The sequence below is a fragment of the Dipodomys merriami genome, unplaced genomic scaffold (genome assembly GCF_024711535.1).
Source record: "Dipodomys merriami isolate MVZ:Mamm:240054 unplaced genomic scaffold, mDipMer1.0.p SCAF_52, whole genome shotgun sequence".
Lineage (NCBI taxonomy): Eukaryota > Metazoa > Chordata > Mammalia > Rodentia > Heteromyidae > Dipodomys > Dipodomys merriami.
The window spans coordinates 6,579,039-6,592,798 of NW_027206091.1; the positions used below are offsets into that span (position 1 = coordinate 6,579,039).

Here is a 13,760-nt window from a genome sequence, read left to right on the forward strand (position 1 = left end):
TGTGGCTTTCTTTCATTTGAGACAGATAGGGGGGTGGGGCTTGTCCCCTTCTGGAAGGTTCCATGGGCAATATCATGGGTACCCTAGGAATCTGAACCAGGGGTTGTGGCACCAAGGCTGGGCTGATCTCCCAAGAGGCATCCGCAGGGCAGCTCCGTCAGGCTCTCGTCCAGCAGGTCCGTCCTGGAGTGCAGAGGCCAAGGAGAACTGGGAATACCTTAGGGATGAGGGCCAGCCAGGGATTGTCCTCTGGGGCCTCCCCCACTCACTTCTGCAGGCTGGAGGAGGAGCCTCCTCCCATTGGCTCAGTGCTGGGCGCCTGTGAGAGAAAGGCCGGAGCAGGCATCCGGTGCCCTGGGAGGGGAGGGGGGGCCCAGGATGGGTCAGGGTCCTTGGCTTTACCTGCCCCACGGGGTGTAGACAGCCTTCCTGAGGGTCAGCAGGCAGGGTGGGCTCATGGGGCTGGGGGACCTGCGTGTCGGCACTGAGCGTGCAGCAGCAGCCCCGGCAGAACTCACATCCTGACTGAGAACTTTCGGCCAAACTGTTCCACAGAGCCGGGCATCCCCACCAGTTAACGGCGGCGGCCTGGGAACAGCAGGGCAGGGCCGGGCCCTGGAGGGGGCAGGGGTGGCTGAGTACACAGGTTAGTGAGGGAGGAGAGTCCCTGAGGGGGTCACTGGTCAGGGGACCCCTGGGGTCAGAAGTCACCCATGACAGCAGGCACCGGGGTGCCCACACGGTGGGGCTGGGGCCCTGGCAGCAGCGTGGGCTGACGCGGGCTGTAGGGCCCTGGCTGGAGTCTGTGTGAATGCTGGCATTGAGACTGCATCCGCTGCTTAGAGTCAGGCTGCTGCCTGAGTCCCAGTCTGTGACCGCCAGGCCCCCACTGTGATCTGAGAACTCAGGAGTGTCCAGAGCCTGCAGAGGACAATGGGAGAGCTGGCACAGAGTGCCAAGGTGCACCCCACCACCCCTGGGCATCCAGATCCTTCCCCTGGCTCCTACCTGGGGTGGAACAAGGCCTTGGGGCACCAGCCTGGCTTTGGGCACTGTCTCAAAGTACAGGTTCTCTGGGGAGATGGATCAGTTTGGTGGGCATGGACAGGCCCGGTTCAGCTGTGCCCAGCACCCGGCACCACACATCCTTGCCCCCCCACCTGGTGGGCAGCATGGAGATCCAGGGGACACTGTCCACTTCCTGGGGGAGCTGACCTCAGGGGCTACGTCCTGCAAGAGGGAGGCTGGGTGTGAGGACACAGGCCACGCTGGGCCTTTAGGACAGCCCCTACCTCCTGCTGCCCTTCTGTACCTGGGCTATGGCCTTCCGCAGCAGGTAGCGGGTACTTTGCAAACTGCCCCAGCGGTCAGCAGGTCTGAGGCCCAGCCCGGCCTCAACCATGGCCTGGTAGGGGGCTGGTACCAGAGGGTCCAGGCCTGGGCTCTCACCAGCCTCCAGTTTAGCCTTCACTTCCAGACCCGCTCTCCCAGCCCAGGGTAGCTGTCCTGTGAGGAAGCAGTATTGGGGGACCTGCACCTCTGGGGTGCTGTTGGGGAGAAGCAGGGGGGTAGAGGCACTCACTGACCAGTGAAGACCTCCTGGGTCAGCATGCAGAAGCTGTAGAGGTCTGAGGTGGCAGCAGGTACATCACTATGGATCAGCTCGAGGGGCAGCCATGGGTACAGTTCAGGAGGTGGCGGAGGCCCCGGCCCCGGGCCTCCGGGAAGGGAGCCATGTTGTGACCTATGAAACCCCAGTTGCTTAGTGAGTCGGGCTGCTGGGTGGGGAAGGGCCAAGGGTGGGCAGACAGGGGGGCAGGCTCTCACCTGAGATGTAGCCAGGATGGGTGCAGAGGGCGCCCATGCTCCAGATTGCCCACCTTTGCCAGCCCTGGCCGCACCAGCTGTACAGCGTGGGAGCTGAGGCCGCCATGGGCCCAGCGGCGGGCCTGCAGGAACAGCAGGGCCTCCAGAACTTGCAGCAGCAGGGGCCCGGGCTGCAGGTCTGACCCAGGCTGCCATCTTTGCTCACTTGATCTTGGCTGGTGCAACACAACATAGAGGGAGCCCAGGCACACGGGCTCGAAGAGGAGGCACAGCCCTGACAGGTCTGCCGAGAGGCTCAGGGCCAGCAGCAGCAGCAGGCTGGGATGGTGCAGGGCACTGGGTGGGAGCAGAGCAGACCACTCACCAGCCCGGGGTACCCTTCCCTCCCCAGCACAGAACTGGCCCTCACTTTGCTAGTGGGAAGGGGGGACTGCTCCCACCCAGCTGGCCCTGAGCTGGACACCAAACATCACCATGGCGGCTGCAAGAGTCTGGGCAGGGGAAGCCGGGCTGGGGTACCTGCAGCACTGGAGGTCAGCCAGCAGCACGTCAGGCTGGGTTTCGGGGGGCTTCAACTGACGCACGGTCATGGGGTGGCCCCTCCAGAGGAGGCTGGAGAAGACGCAGTGGGAGAGGGTGGGTTGGAGGGGAGGGGAGAGCGGGCATGGGACCCTGCGGGGGCACGGGGGGGGGCTCTCACTTGGTCATGAGAGTGCAGGAGCTGTTCTCGTAGGTGCAGTCCGGCTCACCCTGGGCTGGCAGCAGCTCCTGGGCGTCCACCAGGGGAATGCCCATTGCTAGTGCCAGGGGCCGCAGGCTGCTCAGCTGGGGGTGGGGAGCAAGGCCATGAGGCACTAAAAAGACAGGTAGCCCCTGTTCCCCAAAACCTCTTCTACTTACCTGGCCAAACCCCAGGACTGAGGCTTGAGAGGATCTGCCAATGTGTCCTGGTCTCAGTGTCCTGGGGTAATGGGCACTGTGAATAGATGGGAATGGTGGGAGGTGGTGGGCAGGTGGGCTCCAGGGTGGGGGCTGTTACCTGTCTGCCTGTAATCCTGGCAGTGAGCACAGGGCGCCACACAGACCACGCCCAGAGCAGGCCTGCAGTTGACCCAGGATTGCATTAGATGCCAATGCCCTGCCCTGCACCAGAGCTGCCATGTGGTCTCGGCACAGATCCAACAGCTCCAGCACCTGGATGGGGTATGTGGGTGAGGCTGGGTGCAGGCATCAGCCTCAAGACCTCCCTCTCCCCCAGAACCCCAGATCTCTGCTCACCTTCCAGCTGTGCTTTGCACCACCCTGCTCAGCCCAATCTTGGGGTGTGCGACCCTGCCGGTCATGCAGACGCAGGTCACCACCCGCCTGCAGCAGGCACAGCATCACCGCACTGCGGCCAGAGAAGGCACCCGCATGCATGGGTGTGCTGCCATCCACACAGCGGCTGGGGCAAAAGAAACAGGAGTGGTGGGAACAGATGAAATGTCATCAGAATAGGGACAAAAAGCAACAGGGTGGAGCTCTGGGGGTAGAGGAGATCTGTTAGCAGCATAGGTAGCCTTAGAGGATGGGAGCCCTATAGGATGAATATGTGTGTGTGTGTGTGTGTGTATGCGCGTGCACATGCACACGTACCTGAACCCTGTCCTTCAGCTATTCAGCTCTACCATTTAAGTCACAGCGCCACTTCCCGCTTTTTCTGTTTATGTGGTGCTGAGGAATTGAACCCAGGTCCTCATGCATGCAAGGCAAGTACTCTACCACTGAGCTACCTTCCCAGCCCTTGCTTGGCTTTTTCATTCAAGGCTGGCACTCTCCTGAGCCAAACCTCCACTACTAGCTTTGTGCTGGCTAACTAGAGATAAAGAGTCTCATGGACTTTCCTGTCTGGTCTGGCTTTGAACCTCGATCCTCAGCTCCCAGCCTCCTGAGTAGCTAGGATGACAGGCATGAGCCACTGGCACGGGGCATGAATGGGGTGTTGGAGGATGAGAGGCTGACAGTGAGCCCGGAGGGCACCAGGAAAATGGAAAGAATGGCTGGGTAGGAGGAGTTAGCTTGTAGGGCAGGGATATTTAGGGGCTGGAGGGGAGTTTGGCACTAGGAGAATGGGGACCCCGAAGTCTGTCTACTCACTGATTGGGGTTGGCACCAAAGTCCAGCAGGAGTCGCACAGCAGAGCATCGGCCCAGCAGTGCCGAGAGAAAGAGTGCTGTCTGCCCCTGGGAGTTCTCTCCATCCACCTGGACAACTGACAGGTGGCCAGGCTTCAGGGTGTCTCTGTCCTCCTGGGGAGGAGCTCGTAGGGGCCTTTAGGGAAGCGCTTGCCCAATTCCTAGTCTCCAGAATCCCTCCTTGACTAGGGGACCCTTGACCCTTACATGCCATGTCATCTCAGTGTCCTGGGACCCCAGTCCTCCAGGAAGTCCACCGAGAAAAACAAGCTCAGCATTTTCCCAAGATTTTCCAACAATGCATCTAACCAAGCTCTCATCCTAGTTTTCTGCTTGGCTCTCATAGTGTAAGACGTAAGTGCAGTGTCATCCCTGTCCAGGGGTCTCATCTAACCATCTGGAGCCCAGAGTCCTCCCTCCTTGAATCCCCAGCTGAGACCACAGAGCCTGGCACACAGTCCGGTGCCCTGGATAGCCCAGTGAGGCTGCCCCTTGGTCCCTCCCCAACAGACATTCCCCCCCCCCACACCTCTTCATAAGCGTCCCCTCTCACCTCTTCGAAGGAGCCTGGCCAGGCCCCAGCTGGTGTACCTGGCCACAGCCAGGCGATGCAGCCGGCTCACCTGGGCATCCGGATCGCGCATGGAGCCCAGCTCCACAGGGAAGCTCGAGGGCCTGTGCAGGCTGCTGACTTAGCTGGGGGGGTGGGGGGTGTCAGCTAGGGGCCCTCATGAGCGCTGGACCTGGGGGCGGAGACAATCCGGTCCCTAGCTGACGGAGGGGAGGTGCAGGGTGGGTGGGAAGGGGGTTCAAGTGGGTCTGCTGGGAAGGAAGGCGCGTCTGGATGGGAACAGAAGTAGGCTTGGGGCAAGGAGGGAAAGTTCTGGACCAGAAGGTCAGGGGTCAACGGGAGACAGCTGAAAGGGATTAAAGGAAACCTAGGGGCTGAGGGGACTGGGGGCTGGGGCAGGGCAGGCAAGGATGGTAAAGGGCTTTGAGAGCAAGATAGAACCTAAGTAGGGTCCACGGCCAGGTGGAAGAGCCTCACCCACGGATGTGAGAAGCAGGGCCTGAGGGCGGAGCCTGAAAGGTGTGAGAGGCGGGCATGAGGGCGGGGCCTGGGACTGAGAGGCAGGTCTGTGGGCGTGACCAAAGGGTGTGAGAGGCGGGCCCTGGAGCTGAGAGGCAGGTCTGTGGGCGGGGCCACAGGGTGTGAGAGGCGGGCCCTGGAGCTGAGAGGCAGGTCTGTGGGCGGGGCCACAGGGTGTGAGAGGCGGGCCCTGGAGCTGAGAGGAAGGTCTGTGGGCGGAGCCACAGGGTGTGAGAGGCGGGCCCTGGAGCTGAGAGGCAGGTCTGTGGGCGGGGCCACAGGGTGTGCGAGTCCTCTGTGGGCGGGGCCTGCAGGTTGTGAGAGGCCCCCCCTGTGGGCGTGGCCTGAAGGGTGTGAGAGACAAGGCTTGAGGGCGGGGCTGAAGGTTGTGTGGTGGGTCTGTGGGCGGGGCCTGGGCAGGTGGGCCTGTAGGCTGGGCGTGAAGGCTGTGGGAGGCAGGTTTGTGGATGGGACGTGTTGGCTGGGACTGTCTATTGGAGGGGTTGTCATCGTGGAGGTGGGGCTTCCAGGATGGGGCAGGGTCAATGGCTGGGGAAAGGCGTCCTCTGGTGAAAAGCTGAGGGCTCTGAAAAGTTCTAGGCTGGTACCTACCGTTAGGCTCCACAGTGGTCAGCACGTGACGGCCACGTGACCTTCACACATGCGCACTAGGGCCCACCTGGTCCGCCTGCGCAGTAGCCTCCCTCCACGAGGGCCCCCCCCTCAGGTTCTAGACCCGCAGGTGTGTCTGCTGAAGAGCTTTTCTGCTGCTGTGTGCTTGGTCCTCCTTTCTTGCTTGCACGCCAGGACTTCTCTGGAGCCATCTGACCTTGCGTCCTTGACTTCCGTGCTCCTCACACCAAGAACTGACCCCAACCTCTGCCCAATCCAGATGTGAAGGTCCTGTAGGATGCTCTCATGGGCCGCCTGACCTTCCTTCCCTCCTGGTCCATCACACACACGGGGCACCCCAGTGAGCCTCAGTCTCCCCCAGGGCTGGAAGTGTGGTGGCTCAAGTGGACGACCACCTGCCTAGCATGTGTGAGATCCTGATTTCAAAATATATGAATGGAGCTGGGCATTGGTGGCTCACGCCTGTCATCCCAGCTACTCGGGAGGCTGAGATCTGAGGATTGAGGTTTGCAGCCAGCCTTGGGAAAGAAAGAGTGTGAAACTCGTATCTCCAGGCTCTTCCTGAGACAAAGCAACTTCCAGATTTGGCTGTTGACCTAGTCCATCCAAGGATGAGCTGCTTCAAGAGTTAGAGGAGGCCCATCCTTAGTTCTCTGTTAATGCCCATCTAGAGAGCTGGCAGAGCTGGTGGCTCACGCCTATAATCCTAGCTACTCTGAGTCTGAGACCTGAGGATCACAACTCAAAGCTAGCCCAGACAGGAAACTCTAGGAGACTGTTTTTCTTTTTTTGTTTTTTAGTTTTTGCCAATCCTGGGACTTGAACTCAGGTCCTGGGCACTGTCCCTGAGCTGCTTTTGCTCAAGGCTAGCACTCTACCACTTGAGCCACAGCGCTACTTCCAGCTTTTTCTATTTATGTGGTACTAAGGAATCAAACCCAAGGCTTCATGCATGGTAGGCAAGCACTGTACCACTAAGCCACATTCCCAGCCTTCTGGGAGGTTTATCTTCAATGAGCCACCAAAAAAGCCAGAAGTGGAGGCTCAAGTGGTAGAGCACCAGCCTTGAGCAACAAAAGCTCAGAGACTACACCCAGGCCCTGAGGTCAAGTCCCAGTGACAGTACAAAGAGGAATCCTTCCCCAAGGAGGCAGCCTCAGGGCAGAAGAACAACCTGGGCCATAACTCTGGACCTTTATTGACTACATGGTCCCCTAAGTGCTAATGGGGTACCCTTAGGTCTCCCCCTCGTAGCCTCCGCCACAGTTCTTGGCTAAGCAGTGCCTGCTCCCTTCGAGCACCCTGCAGCACACTCCGGTTCTCCTGGGCCCGGCGAATCAGGTAGGGGATCACCTCCTCCAGGGAGCCATACGGGATGGACTTATACACTGCATATCCAGACTGCCCTGGAGGGAGAAGGGTGGTAGGACACAGCTTCAGGCTTGAGGCTAGGGCACTCCCAGGCACTCTCTGCAACTGAGACTTTCATTTCTGAGAATTTGGTGGACTAGGTGAATTGGAGAAGGTGAATCGTAGCTACTTGAGAGGTTATGATCTGGAGGCTCAAAGCCAAGCTGGGCAGAAGAATTCACGAGAGGGGCTGGGAAGGTGGCGCAGTGGTAGAGCGCTTGCCTTACATGCATGAGGCCCTGGGTTCGATTCGTCAGCACCACATAAGCAAAAAGAAAAAAAGCTGGAAGTGGCGCTGTGGCTCAAATGGTAGAGCGCTTGCCTTGAGCTGAAGAGCTGAAGGACAGCGCCCAGACCCAGAGTTCAGGCCCCACGACCGGACCCCCCCCCAAAAAAAAAGAATCCACGAGACTCCATCTCCATCTCTACCAGCAAAATGGAGGGCTGTAGGTATAGCTCAAGTGGTTAGAGTACCAGACATGAGGAGAAAAGCCAAACTATAGCTTGGCTGAGTTCAAGCCCCCTGATATCTGCACACACATTACAAAAACATTAAAAAAAGATAAAGGGCTATAAATGGTAGAGCAAATATTTAAAAAAAAACAACTTTAAGATCTGAGTACTGGAGGCTCATGCATGTAATCCCGGCTATTCAGGAGAGACAGATCTGAAAATCGAGGTTCAAATCCAAGCTTAGGCAGAGATATCTCCAGTTAACCAACAAAAAGCAAAAAAAAAAAAAAAAAAAAAAAAAAAGGAGCTGTAACACAAGTGATAAGGGAAAACAAAACAAAACAAACATGCTAACCCGGTGCTAATGCCTCACACCTGTCATCCTAGCTACTCAGGAGGCTGAGATATGAGGCAGTTCAAAACCAGCTGGAGCAGGAAAGTCTATGAGACTCTTATCTCCAATAAACTACTCAGAAAAGGCTGGAAGTGGTGCTGTGGCTCAAGTGGTAGAGCACTTAGCCTTAGGCAAAAGAAGCTCAGGAACAGTGCCCAGGCCCAGAGCTCACGCACCAGGACCAGAAAAAAAAAAAAAAAAAAAAAAAGCTAAAGGACAATACATAAGACAACACATAAGTTTAAGCCCCATGGGACTAAATAAATAAAGCTCGAAATTAGGGTAAAGCACTTTGGTAGCCATTAAAACCCAGCAGAAAGAAACAAATGTTCTAGTCTCAGGCCCTGTGAAGGAAAGCACAGCAGCACTATGAAGAATTTGCAAAAACAAGAGACAGCACACACCAGGCAGACAGCCCTCAGGGGCCTCCAATATTGAGATTCTGACCTGTCTGGAAGGGGCCATCAAAGGAGCCTGCTGCAAGCTCTCAGAGTGGGAGGAACAGAGGGAGTCTGGGCCAGAGGAATGGGACCTGAGATTTGGGATGAGGGGTGAGGGTGGGGGTGGGGAAGGTTGGTCGTCCACATACCCAGTGCCAGGGAGACGTGGTCACACATGCCCAGAAGTTGTCCAAAACAGACAGGCCCATCCACAGGAATACCCAGCTGCCACATGCTACAGAAAAGGCCACCTCATTAACCCACGTAGTGGCTAAACTGAACGCTGACAATTCATACCGGTCATCCTAGCTACTCAGGAGGCTGAGATCAGAGGATCGAGATTTGAAAGCAGCCTGGGCAAGAAAATCTATGAGACTCATCTCTAATGAACCACCAAAAAGCCAGAAATGGTGCTGTGGTTCAAGTGGTAGAGCACCAGCCTTGAGCGAAAAAGAATGAAACAGCTGAGACAGCACCTATGCCATGACTTCAAGGCCCAGGACTGGCATAAAAGAGAAATGAGGAGGAGGAGGAGGAGGAGGAGGAGGAGGAGGAGGAGGAGGAGGAGGAGGAGGAGGAGGAGGAGGAGGAGGAGGAGGAGGAGGAGGAGGAGGAGGAGGAGGAAAAGGAGGAGATAATATTATACTATTTATATTTATGTAAGGCTGTACTTATAAGTACTTATATTGTAGGGAATTATAAGTTATCTAGAAAAAGATCTGAAGTCTATGGGAAGGTATGCCTAGGTGATAAGCAAACACAGCATCATTTTCTACCAGAGCATCCAAGGATATTGGTAACCATGGATTCTGGTTTCCATGGTGATGGGGGGTGTTGGTCCTGGACCCAATCTTCCATGGATAGTGAAATGCTTACACTTCCAAACATGATGATAAGTAGCCATTCTAATGAACATCTGAACATTGCATCCCCACCTCCAGTGGGTCCTGGCCACTCCCTGGGACTCACAGACCTCCTCAGCACCCCCAGAAAATGACAATACTTCATCCAACTGGTGCCTACTTCATCCAACGAGCACAGCAGGAGTTCCATAGTGGTGGCTGTTGTGAATGTCCTCCCCCCACCCCAGGCGTGTGAGTTCTGGGGGTGAAAGGAGGGACTTCTCAGGGGGACCCACTGCCCCTCGCCCCCTCATACCGCTTAGTGGCCTGGTGAATGGATTCTTCATTGTGGGAAGCCACCATGAGGTGACAGGTGGGTCCGTGGCTGGCCACCTGGCTCAGCATCAGTTCCAGACACCGGCTGTAACTGAGGGGAGGGGCTTGAGTTCAGCAAACCTGGTGGGAGAGGACCATCCCCCCCCCAGGGACCACCCATGCCTGTCACACACAAGTCCAGCCCAGCCAGGTCCTACCTCCGACTGGTGGCCTCGTAGTCCGGCTGAGTGAGATCTCCTGTCCCTTGGAGCCGGGCCACGGCTCTTTCTTTCTCCAGATATGCCCCTCGTACCAACTTCACTCCAAAGGCCAGGCCGGCCCTGTGTGCGGCCTCAGCGTCCTGTGCCAGCCGCGCATGCGTGTCCTGTTGTGCACAGGGGAGGAGGGGGTGGATCAAGGTGCTGCGTTTCTTTCCCCTCCCCCGCCAGTCCCCCAGGGTGCACCCCCTTCACCTTCAGATAGGCCTGGTAAGTGTTCCACACCCAGGGCCCACCTTCCTGAGGCTTGTTATAGCGCAGGGCCAGGGCGGACACGAGCAGGCACAGCGCAGGGTTGATGAAGGTATATTCAGCATCCACCAGGAGTCGCACGTGCTGAGCCTGGGCATACTGAAGAGGACAAGCTGTGGTCCCCACCACGGGGCAGGGGGCAGTGCGGGGGAGGGGGAGGCGGAGGGGGTTGAGGCCTGGGTTCGAGGCTTACCTGGGCTACCCGGTACAGGCGGGTTAGGGACGCCTGGAGGTGCTGGTTTTGCTCAGCATTGAGGCAGGACACCTGGAGGTTCTGGGGTGAGGGCAGCAGAGGAGATGAGGTGGGAAGGGGGGGACGGGGAGTAGTTAGTACTTCTGCATCCTTCTTAAACCTATGCTTCAGCTTCTCCACCGTAAGTTTAGAAATGGTGAGAAGTCAAAAAAAGTAACAAGCAAGCCGGGTGCTGGAGGCTTACGCTTGTCATCCTAGCTACACAGGAGGCTGAGATCTGAGGAGCGTCATTCCAAGCCAGCTGAGGCAGGCAAGTCTGGGAGACTCTTACCTCCAATGAGCCAGCAAAAAGCCAGAAGTGGCGTTGTGGCTCAAGTGGCACTAGCATTGAACAACAACAACAAAAAAGCTTAGGGACAGTGAGTGTTCAGGCCCTGAGTTCAAACCCTAGGACTAGGAGGATTGCAGGTTTGAGGTCAGCAGGGGCCACACAGCAAGACCTGTCTAAAAGGGAGAGGACAGAGGAAAGGGGAGGAAAGGGGAAGGGAGTGGGGGGAGGAAGAGGGGAAAAGAGGAGAGTCAAGGAAAGCCAAGTGCCAGTGGTTCATGATTATTATCCTAGCTACTCAGGAGGTTGAGATCTGAGGATTGGGGAAGAGAGAGAGAGAGTCCATTGGTCTGAGGATTCACACACAGCAGCCTCCTGTCATGGCCCTTACCCGCCCGGAGTCCATGGCCTCAGCCAGCCTCTCGGGGCTCAGCTCTGAACAGGGCCCTGGCCTTCTGATCCACGAAGTTAGATCCTTCTGAAATGGGGCGTGTGTGCGCGGGTGACAGCAGTGAGGGAAATGCGGTGGGTGGCTGCACCCTGCCTGCCTCCCAGTCTCCCCAGTGCCTGCCTCCCCGTCTCCCCAGTGACTTACACAGAGCCGAGGGCTGGCGAGTGCTGTCACCTTCAGCTGCATGAGCCTGGGGCCGGGGCTGTCCACTAGGTCTCGGGACAGGTCCACACACCGAAGCATGGCGTGGAGATTTGCCTCGTACCAGGTCTCGCTGCCCAGTCAGCAGAGGTCAGGGTCTGGAGCCTGTGGACCCCTTCCCACCACCCTCCCTCACCAACACCAACACCATCCCCCCACCCCGCCCCAAACTCACCCGGTCTTGGTGGCCGAATCTGGTTCCTCCTCGGTGGGCACTGCCAGCAGGGAGCGGAGGCCCAGGGCATGGAGCTGCTGCAGGCAGCCCCTGATCTCCTCCACTGACTCCCCAGCTACAAACTGCCCATAGATGGATGACCTCAGCAGGGCACCTGAGATCCGGGAACCCAGCAGCCGGTGAGCCCAGGACTGGAGCTGGGGACCAGGGAATGAAGGGTCAGAACTAGGCCCTTGCCTTCTCCAGGCCAGGCCTTGAAGGGGGGGGGGTCGCCGCTCACCGCCAGTCCATGGGTGACCAGAGGGGGCCAGGCACAGAGCCTCAGCACCAGCAAAGCCCTTGCCAGCTCTGCAGTGCTCTTAAGACGGAAGGCCACACCGTCGAAACGCAGGGCCTGCCAGCCCCCAGCCGAGGGCATGGCCTGGGAACAAAGGGCTCGTTGGGCTTGGAGCATTGGAGAATCCTGTGAAGCTGACACACTAGAAGAAGGGGCTTTGGAAACAAGGGATGCACCCCTGTCCCCAGCCCAACCAGGGGGTGCAGCTGTGACTGATTAACTGGGAAAACCTTTAGCATCACAGACTCCTTGAGGTGGGCAGTTAATTATTAACAGGTGGGGACAGAGTTCAAATTAACGGTAACAGGAGAGGCAACCCCCCAGTGACAGCCCCCCAACAGCCACCTCAGTGTTTCCCAGCTGAGTGAGTAAGTTTCATGGGCACAAAGTTCAAAGTGGGTTGGTTTGGCGATTTGGACCAGCAACTTAGAATGTCTTGTTGCAATCTCTAGGGCTTACAAGGAGGAACAAGTATCTGGAGTGTTATTAAATATACTTGAAGAGACATATCAGGAAAGAGCATTCGCAATAGTCTCAAATGTAAACTGGGTAAATTTTCATCCATTGAGACTATGGAGATACATTGTCATACCACAATGTATGCATTCATTCAATGGAATATTAGATGGTAGTGAAAAATGAGTTGTGGATACACACAGCCAGGAGATCAAATCCGACATGGACCTTTTGGGTGAAAGAAGCTAGACAGGCAACAGATATACTGGTCCATAAGTGAAAAACAAGGAATGGCACACATCTGTCATCCTAGCTACTCAGGAGGTGGAAATTAGGAGGACCAACGTTGAAGCCAACCTAGGCAAAAGGTTAGTGAGATCCTACATCAGTAAATTAGGCTTGGTGGCTCATCCCTGTAATCTCAGCTATGGGGAAGTATAGGTAGGCAGATTGAAGTATCTGAGAGCTACAACAGGACTGGAGCGTGTGTAGGTGATATAGTGCCTGTGTTGCAGGTGTAAGGCCCTTGGTTCTCCCAAAAAAGAAAAGAGCAAGAAAATTATTATCATAAAAGACAGAGCCAGCCACACATACCTGACATTTTGGCTACTCAGGAGGCTGAGATCTGAAGATTGCATGCTTTTGCTTTTTTGTTGTTTGTTTGTTTTGCTCAAGGCTGGTGCTCTACCATTCGAACTACACCTCCACTTCTGACTTTTTGCTGGTTAATTGAAGATAAGAATCACAGATAGCATCTGCCCAGGCTGGCTTTGAATTGTGATCCTCAGATCTTAGCCTCCTGAGCAGCTAAGATGACCAGCGTAAGCTATAAGCTTGCGTCCTACCTTCTACATCTGCACAGCTACTAGTCCTTTAACACTGGGGTCTTGTGGCTGCTTATAGACAGACAATACCCACTGACCCATATTAACCTCCAGCGCATAGAACTCTGCTTTGAGACCCAGAATATACAGATAGACATACAGTCCCTACCGTCCTGGGCTAGATCCAGTTTTATCAAACGAGACAGTACCGACCCCTGGTGGATGCTTTGTGCAAATGCTTGTGATGGTTCCATTGTCCCAACATGCTTCAGACTTAGAAATCAGGGGCTTAGGAAAATGAGGGTTTTACACCAAATCCACAACTACCTGAAAATGTCCTGTGTGCGTAGAAACAGTTCATCTTTACCTGACATAATTAATATAACACATCAAGGTGTGCATAAAAATTAGGGGTATGGTTTAAAATATATTGGTATTTTTGAGTTAACATAAAATGGCATGTTACGTTTTCTCAGCTGTGTAAGAATAAATCCAAGGCACCATAGACTCTGAACCCTAAAGGCATAATAGCACGTCCTTAGTAAGAGCAAGGTTTTCATTTCATAGCCGTAGAATAATACATGAGTTTTGCTTATCAAGGAAATCATAAAATAGGCATTCTTTTTCATCTACAGCTTTTTGAGTGTGTGTTCCCATGTGTGTCATAGTCTATTCTAATTTTTGTTT

General features: G+C 55.8%; 2 protein-coding genes across 6 annotated transcripts; both read right to left on the reverse strand.

Annotated features, from left to right (window-relative positions):
* Positions 1–6: 6 nt before the first annotated feature.
* LOC138811103 (inactive serine/threonine-protein kinase TEX14-like) lies at positions 7–6,823 on the reverse strand. Of its 5 annotated transcripts, XM_069998678.1 has the most exons (17): positions 5,704–6,823; positions 5,050–5,084; positions 4,555–4,744; positions 3,964–4,078; positions 3,106–3,271; positions 2,867–3,021; positions 2,728–2,788; positions 2,528–2,652; positions 2,347–2,439; positions 1,828–2,163; positions 1,587–1,744; positions 1,313–1,506; positions 1,161–1,230; positions 1,009–1,073; positions 403–921; positions 270–319; positions 7–207 (listed from the first exon to the last, which is right to left on the reverse strand). In XM_069998678.1, exons 3-17 carry the CDS (start codon positions 4,643–4,645, stop codon positions 84–86), a joined length of 2,322 nt encoding a protein of 773 aa, XP_069854779.1. In that variant the 5' UTR covers positions 4,646–4,744; positions 5,050–5,084; positions 5,704–6,823; the 3' UTR covers positions 7–83. The 5 variants fall into 5 exon arrangements, with proteins under 5 accessions (XP_069854779.1, XP_069854778.1, XP_069854781.1 ...); XM_069998677.1 differs by having other exon boundaries at positions 5,050–6,823; XM_069998680.1 differs by having other exon boundaries at positions 1,828–2,145; positions 4,555–6,823.
* Positions 6,824–6,879: 56 nt separating this feature from the next.
* Prodh2 (proline dehydrogenase 2) lies at positions 6,880–11,985 on the reverse strand. The gene is made up of 10 exons (XM_069998739.1): positions 11,737–11,985; positions 11,457–11,653; positions 11,225–11,354; positions 11,021–11,107; positions 10,302–10,382; positions 10,052–10,207; positions 9,797–9,963; positions 9,580–9,690; positions 8,571–8,656; positions 6,880–7,130 (listed from the first exon to the last, which is right to left on the reverse strand). The coding sequence occupies exons 1-10, from the start codon at positions 11,908–11,910 to the stop codon at positions 6,946–6,948; spliced, it is 1,374 nt and encodes a 457-aa protein (XP_069854840.1). The 5' UTR covers positions 11,911–11,985; the 3' UTR covers positions 6,880–6,945.
* Between the last annotated feature and the right edge of the window lie 1,775 nt (positions 11,986–13,760).